The 20,692-nt window shown below is 39.0% G+C and overlaps 1 protein-coding gene across 1 annotated transcript in view; it reads right to left on the bottom strand.

Annotated features, from left to right (window-relative positions):
- Positions 1–1,245: 1,245 nt before the first annotated feature.
- PCDH11X (protocadherin 11 X-linked) overlaps positions 1,246–20,692 on the bottom strand; it is a 388,563-nt gene continuing 369,116 nt past the window's right edge. Inside the window, exon 10 of the mRNA XM_045847395.1 lies at positions 1,246–1,652. Within this exon, the coding sequence (XP_045703351.1) occupies positions 1,246–1,652 (407 nt within the window). The remainder of the gene's footprint in view (positions 1,653–20,692) is intronic.

Below are 20,692 nucleotides of genomic sequence, written 5' to 3'. Positions count from 1 at the left end.
TCTAGATTTTGTCGTCGTTGTTTTTGTTGGTTGTGTTCTCGGGGTATTGCTTATCTACCTCAAGAAGCTGTCAGGAACCTTATCTCTTCCTCTGCACATCTCCTTAAAACCCTGTCCTGTTGATTTAGGATCGTCTGTCTGGATTCTCATCTTGTTATCTATCAGTGGTTTTCTTCAGGAAGTTGAGCTAGAATGAGAAAAATCCCTTAGTCATATGGGTTTGTTATGTGGTTTTATCTAGTTACATTAATTTGCGTATTCTTTTTACTGACTGTCTTTTGGTATCAGCCTATTCAGCTCTCACGTCACCATTTAAAACTTCCTGCTATTCCTTAGGAAATAGCAGTTTCCGGTCATGGCTGTTCATGAATCATTCATCAAATGCGTCCACTTTGCTTGGGATTTCCAGGTTCTTATGTACAAATCGCAGAAGATAAAGATCTAATTAATCATGGAACATAGGCTTAAACTGCAGATACAACATAATTTCTGATGCACTTTACACTACATTACAAAAATAATTTTTCATAGAAAGACGCCCATTGGGGCGCACGTATTGCACTTCAATGTCTCGAACTCTACTAAAGAGTAGAGAATAGGTTAGACAGAAATCTGTACAGTGTATATATATTCGTTACTGAAAAGGTCTATACAAAATCTCTGCACAATATATTCTCCAAATAAAGGTAGAAAACATAAAAAAGACAGACAAAATAGAACAGTTATTTACACGTGGTACTGTGCATTTTCGTACAAACAGTGATAAGAAAGAAACTAGAGAGCAACAAGTATCAAACGAAAAGACATACAAAGATGCTGCCCTACCTTCCAATGTTATTTGAACAAAAGGTGAGATAAACTAAGGGTACTCTCGGAAAACCAGATATTTGCTAGTCCACTTGCTACGTACTACGAACATCAGAACGGAAACACAATCAGTAATATTGCACATTTTGTCGACGATAAATGAACAGTCACGGTGCATCAGAAACACTGTCACTGTCTCACACGGCAAGCCTGTCTGTACAGAGGGGAATGAGTGTTTCAATTTCTTTTTAAGTACACATTCTGAAGTCAACAAATTGTGAATTCATTTTTGTGTTTTGACTAAGGGTATCTAGCTCTAGAGTCTGTTCTGGTATCTGCTTCTATGTATATAACTATGTACAAAAGTAACAATCTGGAATATTCATGGAAACTGGATTTCAAATCTCGACGATATACGTCCTGCTGAGAAATGTGACTTTAGAAGGGATGTTCATCATCCCGTGGGGCTCTGGCCTGTCGGCCTGCCGTGAAGGTTTTCAAGGCAATGCCTTCCGCGGACTCATCCGTTGGCTGCGCAGGGCTGTGCTGGGGCGCGGCGGCCTGGCCCGGGGGAGGGCTGGCGTGGTGAGCGGAGGCGGGCAGAGGCGGGCTGTGAGACAGGCTGATGAACTCGGCCGCCGGAGGGCTGCGGCGGTGCTGGTGGTGAGCAGAGGTCAGGGTCAGCGGCGGGCTGTGGCGCGGAACGGCGGCCTGCACGTGCAAGGGGCTGGCCCGGGTCAGGGCGGCCGGCATCCAGCAGGCGTCGGAGTGGCCCAGGATCAGGCACTCCTGCGTGCAGGTGTCCGACACCTCCTCCAAGGTCGGCTGCACGGTTATCTCTGCGGCTGCGAGGGGGCGAGACAAAAGGTACAAGGTGGATTTCAAAGGCATATTTTCCTAGCTACTTAAAACACATTGTTGTCATGGGACAAATGAAAAATCTATGTATTAAAAATCTATATACAGATACATTGGAGACTTCCAGTAGACTTCCAATATTTCCCCAATGGGTCCTTCATTTGTCAAAAAATAATTCCTACAGAAAACACAACCAACCAGTAGTGGGTAGATGGAATCTCATTTTCATCATTACGATACTTTCGTTTAGTCCCCCAAATGTACTTATTTTTAATTGTGTTTGTGACTATAAATGGAAACTATGCTCATTCATGTTTATCAACATGAAAGTCCATTGATAAGGAACAAAGTAACAGGAAGTGAGGACAGAAGCAAAATGAATGGGAGAACCAGTCATGAGACATATAATGAACTAAGCAATTATAACTAACCATTTGATTAAGAATCTAATTAATTAATCTGAGAATATATCTAACAATAAATTAAATTAATTGGAAAATATAGTTTATTGAACCCTAAAATGCCTTCTTATTTCAAGGATGAAGTATAGCTACAATTATCTCAAAGATAATTGATTTTCTGAAATAATGACAAATCAGTTTAACGACACAATAAACTACAGACATAAAATGCTTAGTGTTAAACTATAACACTTTCGAGAGCTCCTTTATATGGGGTTTCTGTGAAGTTTTCAAATGCCAATAGGTATGCAATATACAAACACTAGTTAAATAAAGACAGTACTTAGATCATGAAATGTAACTTTAGAACAAGAAATGTTATTATTAGCTATAATGAAGGATGTGGCATCATAATAAAAACATCAATTCCCTGAAAAGACAACACTACAAATTAAAATGATAAATTCATGAGCCTATAAACCTTCCAAATGATATGCAGTGCAAGTGCTCATTATCCCATCACCCTTACAACGAAAGAATTAGATGCATAAGAGCTGACTCTCATTAACACCAAATATCTCTATTAAATAACCATTTATTGTGAGATTAAAATTTAAAATATCCTACACCCCTGCAGAATCGTATTTAAGAAATGGGGAAGGTAGAGGTTTACGTATTTTGGGTGATATTGAATTACAAACTATGCACATATAACTGTATTTTAAAGGAAAGTTTAATTTACTGGTCATCATAAAAGCAATTCATTGAGCAGCCTTAAATTTTACAACAATAAATATAGTTACAATATTGAAACATTTGCCTATATATGATAAGCAAATGTATATAGTCATTTTAACTGAAAGAAGATGATTTATTATATATTATTTTTCATTTCCTGAATGTATTGGGGTGACATTGGTTAATAAGATCATATATGTTACAAGCATATATTTCTATGACAAATCATCTTGTCACCGTATATTTGACCCAAACTGCTGTCCGTCGGTGCTTCTGAGTTTCATTTTTATGCCCCACATACAAGTAAAATCATAAGGTTTTTATAATTGTGCTGATTTTTGGATTAAACTGGAAAATAGTTGACACATAACCCCAAGGTCGTAGCTGACATCCCAAGTCAAGGGCAGATACTGTTTCACATAAATTGTGGAGCAATGCAATATTATTGTTCACATAATAATTTTCTATAAAATATAGTTCATTTAAGACATCTCTAGAGCTTCTCCCAACAATTCATCTTGACACTGACCTTGTGTTTTGTTGGTAGTTTGCTTTGCTGTTTGATACAGTCCTTTGAGGTCAAATTCATAGAAGCCTCTCTAAGACCCAGGTCTGTCAGTTCACCACCCGTGTGTTCTTCTATGTAATTTATTGTTTCAGGTGTTCTATTTACATCTCTGATCCATTCTGAGTTAATTTTGTGTATAGTGACAAACAGCAGTTGAGTCTGATAATAAATAACCAGAAGCTCATTGACATTATTTGTTCTAAAAGAACTTTTTTCCCCTTTCACTAATAGGTATGGCTATAGTTCTTAACATTTATGACAAAAAAGAAAACTATTCATGACCTACAGCCAGATGAAATCATATGTCCAGACTTACCAAAAGAAAATCTTCTACTCACTTCGGTGCACAGAATATTGTTCACAATATGTGTGTGTATACAACTTATAAAAACTAAAGCTTTTAATCGCAGTCATTCAGGACACCTTGGATGAAAATCCCAGTTTAATTTTAAAAAGTTTTATGAAAAACTTCGTTGTTCCATATGTGAATACATAAAAATTCACCAACTACTAGTGAATCAATATTAAATGAATGCACAAAAAACAGAAGTGTAATTAATGTCATAACTGTTTCCATTTGGATGAGTGCTGTGAAAATACTTTTTTAAAAAGATTTTATTTATTTATTTTTAGAAAGACAGGAAGGGAAGAAGAGAGGCAGAGAAACATCAATGTGCGAGAGATACATCGATAGGTTGCTCTCACACGCCCCCTACTGGGGACCTGGCCTGCAACCCAGGCATGTGCCCTGACTGAGGATCGAACCGGTGACCCTTTGCTCTGCAGCCCATGCTCAATCCACTGACCTACACCAGCCAGAGCCAAAAACATTCTTTTAAGAATAGTTTTATTAGTGAACAGTAATATTTCCCTTAATATTATTGATATCATTTAATTAGCTTCACAAACTATTTCCCAAAGAGATAGCATGAGACAAGCACAGATTAATTCAGTGCAAATTCCAAATAATGTGCACAGTGGATCAGTAGAGTTAAAATTAATTACACTTAAAACAACATTCTCAGAGGGCTTCTGTACCTCACGAATAACATTTAACTGTAAAGAAAGGAATTTTTTTCCAGGGAAGTGTATTATCTTCATGCAGCACCAATACCCTGTGAATATTACAGTAGTCTTTCATAGGGAAAATGCAATGTAGTCATTTAGTTGATTATTTGATGCTGAAAAGGCAACCTGAATTAAAGGTAAGGTTCTAATGATGACCAAAATTCTGCCAATATGTATATCAATGAAGTATACTGGAAAACACTATAAAAAGAAAAATGATAAAAATGCCTATTCACAAAGAATACATGAGGTCTGTCCAGAAAAATCCAGCCATTGTTAATATAATGAGAACAGTTTGTGTGACATGGATGTAACCTGGCGGCCAAGGAGCGTGGACTGGAATGCACATGTGTGAACAGTGACGACTTCCCTGGATACTCAATCAGTGAGGGTGGTAGACGCCATTGAGTGAGCATGTGTACTGTGCGGTTGTCACATTCAAAAGGACTGAGCGAGTAGAGCAACAAATTTGCATCAGATTCTGCGTGAAGCTTGAACATTCTCCCGTGGAAACTATTCGGATGACTCAGAAGGCTGCAGCTGCGGCCACCTGGTGATCGGCAGCTTCATCACAACAATGCACCTGCTCATGCATCTCAACCCGTGCAGAGTTTTTTCGTGAAGCATTGAAACACCCAGGTGACTCAGCCCTACTACAGCCCAGATTTGGCGACCAGCAACTTCTGGTTTTTCCCAAAACTAAAATCACCTTTGAAAGGGAACAGATTTCAGACCGTTGATTAGATTCAGGAAAATATGACGGGGCAGTGATGGTGACTGGGAGAATGGTGCGAGGCCCCAAGGTGCCTACTTTGAAGGGGACTGAGGCATCACTGTCCTGTGGACAATGTTTCTCGTATCATGTATCTCGTTCAATAAATGTCTCTATTTTTCATGTTATGTGGCAGAGTACCTTGTGGACAGACCTTATTTTGCAGAGAACACTGCCCCGATATCTCTCTTCAGAAATCACTTACAAAAGAACTGTTTCTATCTGCAGTATATTGAAATATACTTTTAGCACCGTAAAATGAAGATTACTGTTACAGTGTAATTTATATGTTTTGTCTCAGAGAAAATGTGTTCTCATGAGGTTAAACAGATTTATTTGGACAATCTTTTCCTTCATTCTAGATGCTTACTCTTACTTGGTCTTTAAATTGCTTTGGAGAGCCATCTACGAACTCATATTTATTTAATTGGCTGATATATAATACGTATTTCAGGAAACAGAGGTGCAAATCCCAGTGTCTCAGAATTCAGATGTCAAGTTCACGCATGTGATTAAATGTGCTCCGGTGACGCTCCCCCTCATTCCTTACCCTTTATCTGTGTGAGGACAAATGCATATTTTATAGACTGAAGGCTGAAGCAAGTATTCATTATACAGAAATTGCCAGTCGCACTGTTACATTTAATGCATCTGTTAATCTCCAGTAGCAAATTCCACATGATGGAGGTCTTACACAGGTCATTTGATTCGTGTTCAAAGCTGAACTCTCGTGAAAAAGAATGAGACAGTGCTGTCAATTTGCTTTGATCTCTCCCTCTCGCTCTTTCCCTAGCTTCGCAATTGCATTCCCTGAGGATTTTCAATGCCGTGTTTTAGGGGAATATCAGGTTGTAACTGCTACATTCATTTCAGCAAAACTGGTTACTGTGCCGAGTAAGTGATTATTTGGTCTTCCCATAGGGTGACAATTCAGACTTTGGTTCCAAATACAGAGTAAAGGCATTTGAAACATTCGGTTCAGATTTAAAATCTTTATTTGACAGTTTTTTTGTCCCTTAAAGTTCCACTAATATTGCTGAAGATGCTCGTTGCAAATTGAGAGTTTCCATCTATGCTTGTAAGTAAACACCAAACCGTCCAAAGGATACATTAGGGACAAATACCACATTTGAGTGGTCCTGTTTTCACCTGACATCGCTCCCACGTCAGCTGGGACGAACTGAGTGAAGTCTCTATCACTAAGAGAATAATTTGGGACCTACAGAGCTAGGCAGACATCTGAAAATTGATAAGGTGGATAGGCTTATTATGAAAACATCGATAAGGTTGGCTACCTCCTAGCGACAAATATAGATGCACTGTATGTAAGTAAATTGTGTTTATTTTGTATCAGAACTCTAATCAATCCATAGCTTCATAATCATATTTTAGTTTCAATGATTAGACTCCCCAGGATTTTATTCCTATATAGCCTAATGTTTAAATTAAATAAGTTACCTAGTTTGATGAAGAGCAGGTTTTAAATTGAACAAATTATTAACATTAACAATCTAAGATAGTACTTAGAATAAAACAACGAAAGAAGGAAAATTCTCACACAACAGAACAAACTGTCCATAATTAAAGATATTTTTGTTTAATTGTTTTGCTCCATAGGTACTAACACATTTTGTTTTTTAATTTAATAATTCTTATTGTATTTTTCCCATTAGCATTTAGTCCCCTTGCACACCACCCCCAGCGATCCTCACACCGTTGTCCGTGTCCACGAGTCATTTTTCCTTTTTGCTCAGTCCCTCCACGCCCTCAACCACCACCTGCACTAGCTGTCATCTGCTCTCTGTCTGTGAGTCTGTCCCCATTTTCCTTGTTAGTTCAGATTGCTCATGAGATTCCACAGATGAGTGAGATCACATGGTACTTCTCTTTCTATATTTTGCCTATTTCAAAACACTACACACATATAAACACATAGTTTGTGATATCAAGAACCATGAAACGATGAGAGGTAACTTACACTGGTGCTAGCATTTCTGATCAGTGAGCAGGGGTAGCACTTTCTACATTATCCGGCTATTGGGTCCTCAGCAAAATGATAGTGACAACCGCCTTACACCGGTTCAGTCAGCAATACCTTCTAAGAAAAGTTATCCTTCCCCTCTTAAAAGCAGTATTTCAGCCCTGGCTGGCGTAGCTCAGTGGATTGAGCGCGGGCTGCGAACCAAAGCATCGCAGGTTCGATTCCCAGCCAGGGCACATGCCTGGGTTGCGGGCCACGGCCCCCAGCAGCCGCACATGGATGTTTCTCTCTCTCTCTCTTTCTCCCTCTCTTCCCTTTCTAAAAATAAATACATAAAATCTTTAAAAAAAAAAGAAGAGCAAGTACGAGAAAAAATATATTCAAAGTTCCTGCTGGGATCACCATTAGGTTTTCCTGGGCTAGTATATGGAGAAGTCAAATTTGGACATGTGAAAACAGTTATCCCTAACTTAGACCAAATTGGTCCGCATGTGAGCGAAGTCATGAAAACGCCCCCCAGTGGCAAGATTCTCCCTCCTGTTCCAGTGTGAATGATTTTCCATAATTTAGGTGTTTAGCAATTAACCATTTGGGATTAAGTGTTACCTATACTTTCAATGCAAAATTTGATAAATTCTGATTTACCGTAACCAAGCATTACACCTGTGAACTTTTATTCAAAATACATTTAAATCAGTACTTGGAATTTTAACCAGGCAAATTCCTATTCCTAGTATGAATATGCTGATTGCCTTTGAGCAGGAGGAAAATGCGAGTTTCCCGTTTTTTTTAGAAATGGCAGTTGGTGTTCCAGCGATATGAAGCATATTATGTATTCAATAGGCTACGGAGCTTTGTAACGAGGAGGTGTTACAATGTTTGCACAGAGTAAGATGGACAAGCAATGAATCACATTTTGCCTAATAAGTCATAACTTTCATGTTTGCACATTAATAATGTAAAGGACCAATCATATGTCACTTACAAAACGACTGGAGAGAAGAAGGAAAAACTGTGATTTTAAAAAATGTATTTGATCTGAACATCCACATGTAATTTATGAGTGACAGCCAATGTAATGATTCCATTTAAGAAGAAGGTGTAAATAAGGTTTGGGCAGCATGAACAAACTAAAAGATTGTGTGTGTCTGTGTTTGTGTTTGTGTGTGTGTGTGTGTGTGTGTGTGTGTGTTTGTAAAGATAGGGAGAGAAATAGATATAGAGAAATTCGCAGGGAGCTAGTATGAGTCCTCGGCAAAGTTATTCTCAGTTAATATACTAAGTTTTAGGATGTAATGATCTCTGTACAGGTATCAAGTAGGTCAATGTGGTTATTGTGTTGTCTCAAACTTCCTGATATATTAACACTTTTATAATTAGGAAACAGTCTTATTTTTGGCAATACTATGTTATCTGGAAAACTGGTTTTCTAATACTGATGTAGCCACTCTGGCCTCCTTATATTTACTGTTCAATGACACACCTTTTCCCACGCATTCATCGTCTAGGCCTCCGGACCTCTGTGTGTTCAAGACTTCCAAAAGTTAGATGCTGCTTCCTGCCTTGACCTAACCTCTTGATGTGATTTAATTTGGTTGCCCATTTTATTATTAATTTTCTGTTTGTCTTCTTTTTTTTTAAAGCATCTGTTGTCCTTTTTCTGCCTTTATTTCATTAGTTAAATTTGTTCGATTTCCAGTTTATTTATGGTTCTTTGTTAGCTATCTGTATTTGCACATTTTTTAGTGATTGCTCTAGAAATTAGAATATACTCGTACACTTTGAAGTTTTCACAGGCTACTTAAAATTCATGTTGCATTGGCCAAGGAAAAATTGTAACCCATTAAAATTGTCAGGAAGACTTTCGCACCCAAAGGAAGAGAGACTGAGCTGAACTCTGAGTACACTAAGTAGGTAGAAACTTACTGAGAAGAGAGCAAGAAGAAGGGGCTTCTTCCTGAGCCAGCTCAGTAAGACTCTTACCGAAGGCCATGGGCCAGGGCGAGCAGACACTGAGGGATTCTCTCCAAACTGAACGAGCAGGATTCTTGCTGAACCTGAACTTCACAGGCGAGACGCTGAAGCCGAGGATGAGGCCTACTCCGAGAGGGAGTCTGTTGGGGCCACTGCATATAAAATGTGGTAATTTCTTCTGTTCCTTCTGACATATTATTTGGAAAATACAGCCAAATATAGGGCATTAGGCAAGAATGTGTAAGCTTTTTCACATAACAGTATGTTTCAACTACCCATTTGGCCTTTCGTCTGCATATTTCTCTGGAACAAACTTAAAGCGTATTGTAGGGAAGAAAGAAAAGTATCTGATGGAAACTCTTCTGATAATGGGATTGAGAAAATTTGAAATATATTATTTATGGCTTAAATAGAAGATCTGAAATGTCTATATTGTTTCTTTATCACTTTTGCGGGCAGACTGGACGGTGACTCACTAATAACAATGGTGACATTACACCCTGTTGCCTACAAAAGGAGAGTATTCACAGACCATGTTCAGTATGATTAAACCTAACAGTATGGGGTTCCCGTTTACTTTGGGATTTCATATAAAGTACAATTAATTGTTTCATGTAACTCTGCCTCATTCAATATTTGGAAATATTTATACAAACACTTCACAGTTGATTTCAAATCCAAATGTATTGGGGCATCCTATACAGCCCTAACCCTATTCTTCAGCTTTCTGCAAGTGATAATTTACTTTCAAGCAGTCATGGACTTAAATGGTTACACTCACACTTTCTCGTCTGGCCCTGCCTGTGACCAAGGCTCCACATTTGCAAAAAAGACCAATCTATTTTTGGCTTTTATCTCTTGAAGTGCAGGGAGATTTTTCAGCTATGGTACAATGAAATTGTGTTTTGTACACAAGTGACTTTGTGTACGTAGATTATTTATTTTTACCAAAGCTATTAAGAAAAATTGCATCTAAACAAGTCAATAAATATGAAGTATGTTTTTATCTTTTTATTATGCCTAAAGTATTTCAATTTCAACCCACACCACATTTTCCCAAGGTTTGCATTATATTTCAGTTTCACAGAGCAATCATTATATAATTGAAACATGCAATTTTTAGAATTAGACACTTCCTGATACTGTGTGTTTTCATAAGTTGTAAAGTACAACTATTAAAACTATTTAAAATTTTTATCAAATAAACTTGATAGTCAATATGCTATTATAGTATTCTTTTAGAAAATACACCTTATACTTTAATGATTACACATTTAAAAAGTTATTGTAGTTCTGTACTAATGCATGCTGTTTACTCAGGTAAAAATATATACTTTCAAAACTGAAATTGCTCTGATAATAGTATAGTACCTGTAGGAGCAATACAATGCCGGCAGTTTTCAATACACAACTCCTGTGTTTATTCCCACCTAGTCTTGGCAATTATTTCCAATATTGTAGAGTTAGTAGACTATAATTGAAATCTATTTTATGTCTTTTAACTGAGTAGATTTTGTATATCATATAATTTACAAATTTTATTAGATTCCATTAGTCCTACTGAAGGAATATAAACACAACTAATATGAAACATGTATGTCAGGATTCTAACATCAGCGCCTCACGTTCACACGAGTGCAAACAATGATAGCAAATATCATACATATACATTGCATACATGCAAAAGTATGTCCACAATTGACTTTCTATAGTTAGTATCTGACTGTCACGGGTTTCTTAATTTGATTTATGTGCTATCAAATATAATCATTACATTCTTCCATCTAAAAACAAATAGTTTGTTTTGCATAGAAAACTGAAGTTATCCTCATCTAAAGGAGAAAATGAACACTGCAAAGTCCGCTCACTACAAACTGGACCACGCCCTCATTCCCCTACAGGTGCCGGGTTGTAGAAGGTTAATAATGAGAGTAGGAGGGAAGGAAAAATTGACCAATATTTGGATCTATGTGTTGGGATTGAAAGGTGAGGCCCTGGGTCCTGAGCAAGTCTTTTCATCTCAGCCTTGTTCTGTGTGAGTGTGTGAGTGTGTCTCCCATGGTCAAGGTCAGCAGCATGGCCGCCATTCCTTCAGCACCTCTGAACCCGTTGCTTCCTCTGATTCAAATACTTTTCCCCCGGTGGCTGTCCGGCTCCCCCCTCACTGCTTTCAGACCCCTGCTGACACTCAGTGGTGTCTTTGAAAAACTTCTCTCTTGACTAGTTTCCCTGGTGACCCTGTGTCTTCACTTTCTGACCTGTCCTGGCACTTTAGCTTTGGTGGCACTTGCGGGTACCCAACATGACATCCAGATCTTTCCTTGTCTGTCTCCTCCCCACAGAATGTGAGCTCCACGCAGGCAGGGGCTCGCCTGACCCTGTTGCACCCACAGTGTCTGTGACAGGCTGCAGGCACCTGTGGGGAATGAGGGAGTGGTCCCAGGTCCTGAATGACCCTCCTGCAGTGTATCTGTTTATTTCTGAGGTTGGTGGTATAAAAAAGTTGGTGCCCTTGCCTTTTGAGATGCTCCTTGCATTTGGCTCCTGTTTCTTTCCACGCCCAGTGGATAAATCCTTGTATGGAAAATCCTCATCCTTTGCTACAGGGATCTTTTCACAGTGTGCTCCAAGGAGACGGAAACCGCAACAACATGGAGACTTTATTTACTGGAAAAGACACCTCGCAAAGGTTCCTTCTTGCCTCCCTGGAAGGGTCCTCGTGCTGCTGAACTCCAGGGAGCTCAAACCCCGGCTAGGAACGGCCCATAGTGTGTCTGGCCCAGCCACTGAATCAGGCAGCTCCTGAAGGAGACAGTTTTCCCCAAGTGAGTGTAAGAGGCATTGCTTCCTGTTGCTTCTTCCTTTCTCTTCCTTGGAAGGAATTGCCTTTTTCCACTGGGGAAACCTCTCCAGCTGCTGGGTCTGGCATCGAGGGCTTCAGTTTGTTCACTGAAACCACGATCCGTTATTTCCTGACCTTCCGGTTTGATAGAGTAAGTCATGATGTCGTTTTTAATTTGTCTCTGTGTTCTTACTGTTCAGCTCTGCACCTGTGACTTTGCAAACCCGGACCCAAGTGGTTCTGGTCCGTGCACTTTGCCCCCCTAGCAAGGGACCCGACGCCCAAGAAAGAAAACCCTATCAAAATGGGCAGATGATGCCAACATTTACGGCAGAGACCTTATGACAGGAAGAACTCCGTGGTTGCAACCTCCTCTCCCCTTAACTTTCTGTTTTTGTCGTTTCCTCTTTTGTTTAAGAAACTGTCAAAGATATTTTGAAACAACATGCTTTATCATCAGTAAAGTCAAAATGATTCCAAGTCAACTAGCGTGGTACATGTGTACTTTTCTGCCTTAGCACACATTTCTATGTATGAAAGAACACGTTGGTGTATACAATGCACGGAAGACTTCTTTTGACAAAAATATCATCGGAATGTAAGGCCATTCACATAGTTGTAAAACATGGAGTGATTTCCCTAGTCGATCGCCCTCTTTGGAAAACAGAGTTTGGTCTTATAGACCGTACTGAGAAAACTGATGGTAAACCTAAGGTTCTGCAGACACAAGCACAGCTTTTCCCCTCTGAAATGGACTGTTTTCTTATCTTTGTTTCATGAACCTGTCCTTTTTGGCAGACAGAATACCTGCTCGGCTTCTTGTGCACACAAAAGGCAACCAAGAGCCTGTGAGCCTGGGACTCAGAAACGAGGACGATTTCTAGTTTTAGAAAACCTTAGCCCTGGCTGGCGTAGCTCAGTGGATTGAGCGCGGGCTGCGAACCAAAGCATCGCAGGTTTGATTCCCAGCCAGGGTACATGCCTGGGTTGCAGGCTATAACCCCCAGCAACCGCACATGGATGTTTCTCTCTCTCTCTTTCTCCCTCCCTTCCCTCTCTGAGAATAAATAAATAAAATCTTTTTAAAAAAAAAGAAAGAAAGAAAACCTTCACATTAACTCTGCCATTCATTTGAAAAATGTGCGGCAATGTATGTTAAGTTCTGAAAATTTGCCGATAATATTGTTTATGCTCTATACCACTCAATTAATCCATGTAAATGAAAACAAAGAAACCTTGTAGGGAGTGTTAAATATCTACTTGTTTATGATCTGTCCTCCGCTTTTATTTATTTTCTAATCTGCCTTCCCCATAAAATACCATTTGTAGTTTATACTTAATTTGATATAGCTCATTGCTTCCTTGAAGCCCATGTTAGCAGAATAGATTAACCCAAAAAATCAGACTTGAAATGATAGATGTAAATTCTGACAGCGAATAACGGATCATGGATGAGACCCACCCACTAGGCATTATCAAAAAACTGGAGGACTCCACTCCACAGCTCTGGCCATTAGAAAACAGGGGGAAAGAAAGGTAAAATATGCGTATTTCCCAGTATTGAACTAAAATGCATTTTGAAAGTTCTCTTCTGTCCTCCTGCTACCACGAGGCTGCAGTGATCAGTAAGGTCACTGAATTCTTTCGCATATAGGGAAAAATTGTCATTACATCAATTGCATACAGGGGTAACTTGAGGGACAGTTCATTTGCTTTTCAGAAATATCATTGATTCACAGGGAACTACGAGCTGTGAGTCAATAGACTGACATAGTCAAGTGATTCTTCATAGATGATACGTTTTTCTCTCTTGATCTGCTACCTATAATAGTATTTCATAATGTATGAATTAATATAGTTCCAAGATATGGCAATATTAACTATTAACCAAGTGTTTCGACAAATGTATATGCGTAAGAATGTACCCATGCATTTCAATAGAGAAAATAGTTTAATGCACATGCTAAAATTTAAAGTGCACCATTTAAAAACAAGACTATGTGAATTTACGAAATTATGTAAATTATGACATTATGTAAATGTTTACTAAAAAGGAGCCAAATACAGTGGAGGTCACACCATAGCATTGGTCCACTAAAAATAAAACGTCAATGTTGGGAACCGCCCTGACTGGTATCAGAAGCTGAAACCTCCGCCTAGCTAAGGCTAAGGGAACGCCCTTGGAACTGTAAGCCAGCAAGGAGACAAAAGCTTGTCTTCCTGGCAGGAATGCTGCTTCTGCTGCTTTATTCATGACTGAACCCCCAAAAGCTTGGTCGGTTAGCCAAAGACGGGTAAGATTCCCCAAGGGGGGAACGACCTAAGCCAGGCACGATCACTTTGGGAGGCCCCCCCAAAAGAAGGACTTGGGGGGGCTGCAGCAAAAGGGGGTGATGGACCCTCACTCCTCGGCTTTGACAAAGTCTGAGTTCTCAGTGTCTGGAAGAAAATCTCCTTATCTCTCGGTGGCCTTAGTTCCCTTGCTCCACCTAAGCCTAAAACAATGACAGGGTGGTGCAGCTCGGTACTGAGAAGTGCGGATTCCCTGGGTGATCAGGCCTAAGAAAGAATATGTAAATTACTGTGAAACCTTCTTTGTTTAGAATGCTCTCAGTTGAATGAGAAGGGTCTTAGGAGGAAGTTATTTTGTTCCTCAGTCTTACAGCTCTTTGACCCCAACTCAATAGACCGGCAGAGTTCTTTGTTTTCTATGGTTCCTTACTTCCCCCTAATGAGCACTGTACTTTACCTGAATTATTATGCAAAATGAGCCTAATAAAAGCAGGTATGGACGGTAAATCAGCGCGCTCCCCACTAGGGGGGGTGGCCATTTCGTCCCTACTTCCCCACAGAAACTAGTCTGTCTCTGTGCATGTGTGTTTTTTCTCGCGTATTGTCGAGCCATCCACAGCGTTCCGTGGTCACTGCTGGCCGGTGACCCACGCGCAACACGTCAAAGCATAGTTAATGACACTGGATGATCCCAATGTTTTCAAACCAAACCAAAAAAAGCATATTCTGAAATTTTAAAAATCGCCTCATCATTTGAACAGTAGCTATGCCTAATTTATTTTTATTTTGAATGTTTTGATGTTTTCTACTGTACATGTTTGTTTTTTAGAAATTTATGAGCATGTATCACTGCAAGAATAACTTTTAAGTACGTGTGTAGTTTTTTAAATATTTTATGTTATTTATTTTTAGAGAGAGTGGAAAGGAGGGAGAAAGAGAGGGAGAGAAACATCTATGTGTGGTTGCCTCTCGAGCGCCCCTTACTGGGGACCTGGCCTGCAACCCAGGCATGTGCCCTGACTGGGAATCGAACCGGCAACCCTTTGGTTTGCAGGCCAGCTCTCAATCCACTGAGCCACACCAGCCAGGGCTAAGTGCGTGCGTGCGTGCGTGTGTGTGTGTGTGTGTGTGTGTGTTGTGTGACACAATATTTAATATATAGTTTGACTTGGAAATAGACCTTCATCATGGCTAAGAAATATCCATGAGGAGTAATAGAATAGACCATAGATAACTTTCAAGAATAAAAACATCAGGCCTGGCTGATCTTAATCTTCATTTAAACAGCATTATGTTTCCAAATCAGGGATATTGCCTCAAGCAACATTAAAAAATAAAACTGCTGTTACTTTGCCATGCACTGATTTCTCACCTTTTATGTCATTTTCTAAATGGTTCCTCAAGAACTCCTAACTGTTAAAAACTAATAGAGAAATCAACCATTAATTCTCAAGGTTCTTGCCAAATCAAAGAAATAGTTAACACTCCCTAAAAGGGTTTTTATGTAGAATTTCTGGTAGTAATAGTGCTTTCTAGTTGAACTACCTACCAGCAAGCGGTAGTGTTATTCTTTTTAAAAACTTCAGCCCTTTTGAAAAGAAAACGAAATCCAAGAAATCACAGAAAACTGAAGGCTTCTTATTGTGCAAATGGCTTTGTGTTTGAGTGATAAGCACCATTAGAAGGATGACAGGAAGCCTCGCACGTATTTGCTTTATTACAAGATGTTCAGCGGAAGTGTCATTGTGTTGAAATAAAATGGCAATGGCGGTTATAAATATTGTATCACAAGATGTCTAGTAGTATTCATGTATCATGTCCATAGGATTATTTATTTTTGACAGATTTACTAAGCCCATGAAATAATTTGGAAATAAAAACATGAAGATCTAAATGAGATGAGATCATATGTTCAGATATTAGATAAAAATTGAAGCAAAAATAGGAATAGGATCTTGTGGTAACATATTACCAGTTAAGGATACATATTTGGGATCAACCAAAATATCTACCCAACTCATCCCTACATGAGAACTGCTTTGCAGAAACTAACAAAAGACTTACATTCTTAAAGGTATTTTACCAGCTGGGGGAATCGGTCTCAGAGGTTCATTCTTCTGAACTATTATTCAGTCATTATAAAGCAGGTTGTTTTAAAGGGTTTTACAGCTGTACTATTTCTCTAGTGAGTTTGTGCTCTCTGCAATCTATTTTATGCTAACATATCAACCTTCCCAGAAAAGTTTCATCTGTACGGGTCTTACTGGCAAGGACATGAAGGCAGGTGTCTCATGTTTTCAGAAATGTAGACAAAGAGAATATGATGGCTTAGTAGTTTAAACAAAGGGTTTCAGTAGCCTCACCTATTTCACTTCAATAAGACCACTTAAGGTTTTTTCTTCAGATTATCTGAACAAAAAAAAAACTATGCACACATCACTATTTAATGAAGATTCTCGATATGATTTGGTGTTAATACCAACAAATCACACACTTCCCACAGTCTGTCCGCTGCACATGTCGGAACCATGGCAACTATTATAACATAAATCTTTATCTTCACAAAATATCAGAGTCATGTTAGGGTTATTCATTAAACATTTCAATATTTGTAATAATTTCTGTATGTCTTAATATTTTCTCTTGACAGCACTTTGGTTCTGCTATAAAGCTTAGTAAATTAAAGACTAGCCTTTTTTTAAAAAAATCTGTACTCTTGACTAAAGATACAGAGTAGCAATTAATAAGTTTGTTGTATAGAGATAACAAGCTGTACTAGCTCAGATTTTAGTCTTGGACCTTTTTCCTTGCTAAGTGCATTACTCCTCAACTTGTCTCCTTTTAATGTATTCTTAAAGCTCACCGCATGGAAATGTTCACGTGTTGAATCTCACTAGAACCTCATATGCATCTATCTTTCCCCCTTTGTACTGTCTCCTGATTTATTTTTCTCGATGGCAGCACATCTTGTCCCTACTGTCTGCTCTCATATGCTTAAGTGCAGTGAAGATTTGCTTGATAATAATAATGCTGTGGTATTTGTTAGTGTGTTGTATTTATTAAAGACATTTTTCTTTAAAAAAAGAAAGTTAAAGCTACTCCTTGTATTGGAATAGTAAAGGTATCAAGGCTAACTTCTTAAGGAGAATGCAAGTGTGATTTCGATTTAGGTTAACTTAATCATCTCCGTCTGCAAAGACTTTCCTATTAAATGTCCTCCCTCCCCTTGGGAGAATCAACACTGTATTTATCAACTGCCAATCTTTCTGGACATCAGCTACGTCATGGAAATTTGAGTTATAAAAGAAAAAGGCTAAAGGTTCTACCACAATGAAAATATATCACTACTGGTCTATCTTTCTTTCTGAAGTTCCATACATTACACTTTAATTTCCCCCTGTGCCCTGTCCCTGCATAATGCAGACCGACGGCACGTGCGTATTGATACATCACTGCAGCGTGGCAGGAACTCCCCTTTATCCCTAGAATATCAGTGAAAAATAGGTAGTATATTAGCCACATTAGCGAAATTAATGAACTCAAAGATCTTTTCATTTCCAGTCCCTGCGGTGCACTGTCAGGCCATGATCTTTTATGATTTTCTCTCTGAAAAAGATAATTGACTTTATCTCTGTGACAACGTAAGGCTCTCACTAAACTCAGAAAAGCTCACAGCTGAGGATGATTACATAAAATGGGCCAATTGTTTGATATTAATATTTTTCAAATCCAGTTTTTCAAGTATAACAGATACTGTCAGAATTACATTTTTCAGTCAGAACCTAAATATTTACCTTCTTATTTAATACGTTCCTAAAAACCTTCCTATGTCAATTTTTCATAAAATGTGGGTGAGCAAATTTTCACAGTATGCTATATAATATGCTAACGGCAAATAAGATGGCTTAAGGAAATAGTATGTAGGTACACATTTATGAATCAAACCAATTCACTAGGGGTAAACTCACAGAGTTCAGCTTTGCAGAAAACAGCACGTTTCTGTCAAAGACAGGAATATTACAAGGAATTATGTTAACTTCTGGGAGTAATCACTGACATTCTTGTAAAAGAGGTAGCTTTGGAATTTTTTAATATTATCTACGGATGTCTTACCCACTGTTCTTGGGACACTGATTTTCATATAAGACGTTAGATTTAGGCCTCAATCCTTAAAAGACACTTCAGAGTAGTTGAACTAAGCAAGACTCTCCGCGTGTACACACACATTTTAAACTGGGGCTTTACTCCCACTAAGTTTATATATATTCTTGGCTCAAGGAAACCTTCCCATTTGTAGTGTGTTTCTCACACGTGGGAGTGCCGCAGACGTGTTTGTCCCAACATACGAGAAGCAGTTTCAGAAATAATGTAGCCACTTGAGAATTTTTTAAAAAGGACATTCTACATCTGCGTTCGCTACCAATATACCTTAGTTGCCATCCATGAAAGGATCGTTTCAATTGTTTGACTTGAGATTCTGTCCACCCTGTCACATGGCTCCAGGACTAATACAATTGTTTCTATGGCAATCAGTTGTCAAGAAAGATGAACAAAATAATAACTCTCGCTGAAAACACTTGAATCAGATACTCATCCCTGAAGTGATATCATATGCTATCTCTGGGATATTTGTGGCTGAGGCCTTCCTTGTATGCCTTTTCAAAGTTCTGCAATCTTAGTTTTTAAGCTCAAAGCATTGTGAAGTATTACTGTGGCTTCTGCACTAAGTTTGCGCCTTAAAGGGCGCGCAGGACGAAGCACTAAGGAAACACTGAACGTGCTGGTGGCATTGTTTGCGGCCACCTCTTGAATTTCGCTGCGTACCAGCTGTAGCTTGTATCTATTACCAGGGAGACAGTCCCTCTAGTTGATAGTAGAGGCGCATGCGCCGCTCCACCCTCCCCAAGGAGTTTTGCAAAATAGTCATTATGCAAATGACTTGTTAGACGATTTTCTACTTTCCCCACTGTGCAACTTGAATTTGGGGTTCAAAGATAAATTTGTGAAAAATGCGAATCTTTTAAAAAATCATTGTGTTTTCCTCTTGGAAGACTCACTGCATTGAAAGCTAGGGCTCGAAGTTTTCTGTTTTTGATTTATTTTGTGAAGAAAAATATGATGTCACAATATTTCAAATGACATATTTTAATGCTCTTAAGTCTATTACATGTTTTTTTAATTTTTTAAAAAAGATTTTATTTATTTATTTTTAGAGAGGGAAGGGAGGGAGATAGAGAGAGAGAGAGAGACACATCAATGTGTGGTCGCTGGGGGCCGTGGCCTGCAACCCAGGCATGTGCCCTGACTGGGAATCGAACCTACGATGCTTTGGTCCACAGCCGCTCTCAATCCACTGAGCTATGCCAGCCAGGGCACATGTTTTCTTTATAAAACTCTGTTTCATACACAAGAAGGCCAGAGTTCTGTAAAGAATGGACAAGTCTTACAAAAGGTCATTTACACTCGACAGACCCCATTATTGGCTGAAGTTTCCATTTTCACTCACGAACACAATTGACCACAGAACATGGTTTTATTTACTTTTACTTTTTCAAAACAATCTCTTTAGTAGTATTCCCTAGCACATACAATTGCTGGGCCCCACTTGTATAGCTTTGAGTTAGCTAATTCTCCTTCCTGTTCTTCAACCAATGGAAGCCAGAGAATGGATGAGTGATTTGTTTCCAGCCATTCATGACTTCATATTCATTCATCCTCTGCACACTCAGCCCCATCTTGATGCGACTCTGGGTCCCTCCAGTCGCTCTTTTTCATTACGGTAGAAGGTCAGGAACGCAGTACCAAGATTCATGAACACGAGTAAATAATAGAGAAATACAAATATGGAAAGCTGTAGGTGTGATAATGGCCCTAAATAATGCTTTCAGAATCGGTGGACTGTGATTAGATGTCTCTTACAGGCATCACAACTGTGCTCCGCTGTTAAATCAGCGTTGGAAACCCTGAGCAACGTGTCTAGTATGAATAACCCATCCAGAAACGAGCAATGGTGTTTTGTTTGTTCTATCAACGCAAATTGCACACTAATCACTGCCTATTGTGTAAACATCAATTCAAGTGTTTTCTTCTGAATTCCTTTAAAAAAAAACAGTCGTCTTATAAACACGTAAGAAGGGCAGCCTTCCAACAGTGAGAAAAATCATGCTTTAGGGAAAAGTGGTGCGTTAACAGGCAACGGAAATCTAATGCTGAGCTGATGTTTTAAGGTAGATGGCTATAATTATTTTCTAATTCCATGTTTCCTTCTGTGGCCTGTCTCAAACCTGTAGGAATGCTAGCACTTGAAAAGGCATCATTTTCTGAGTCTCAGCACTGATATGGTTATTTTGTCGCCAGAGTTCCATATAACGCTGTAGGCAGTGGCTTCAAG

Source organism: Phyllostomus hastatus, unplaced genomic scaffold, assembly GCF_019186645.2.
Source record: "Phyllostomus hastatus isolate PE091 unplaced genomic scaffold, TTU_PhHast_1.1 phas_contig_551, whole genome shotgun sequence".
In the NCBI taxonomy this organism is placed as follows: Eukaryota; Metazoa; Chordata; class Mammalia; order Chiroptera; family Phyllostomidae; genus Phyllostomus; species Phyllostomus hastatus.
This window is presented reverse-complemented; position numbering and strand designations above follow the sequence as displayed.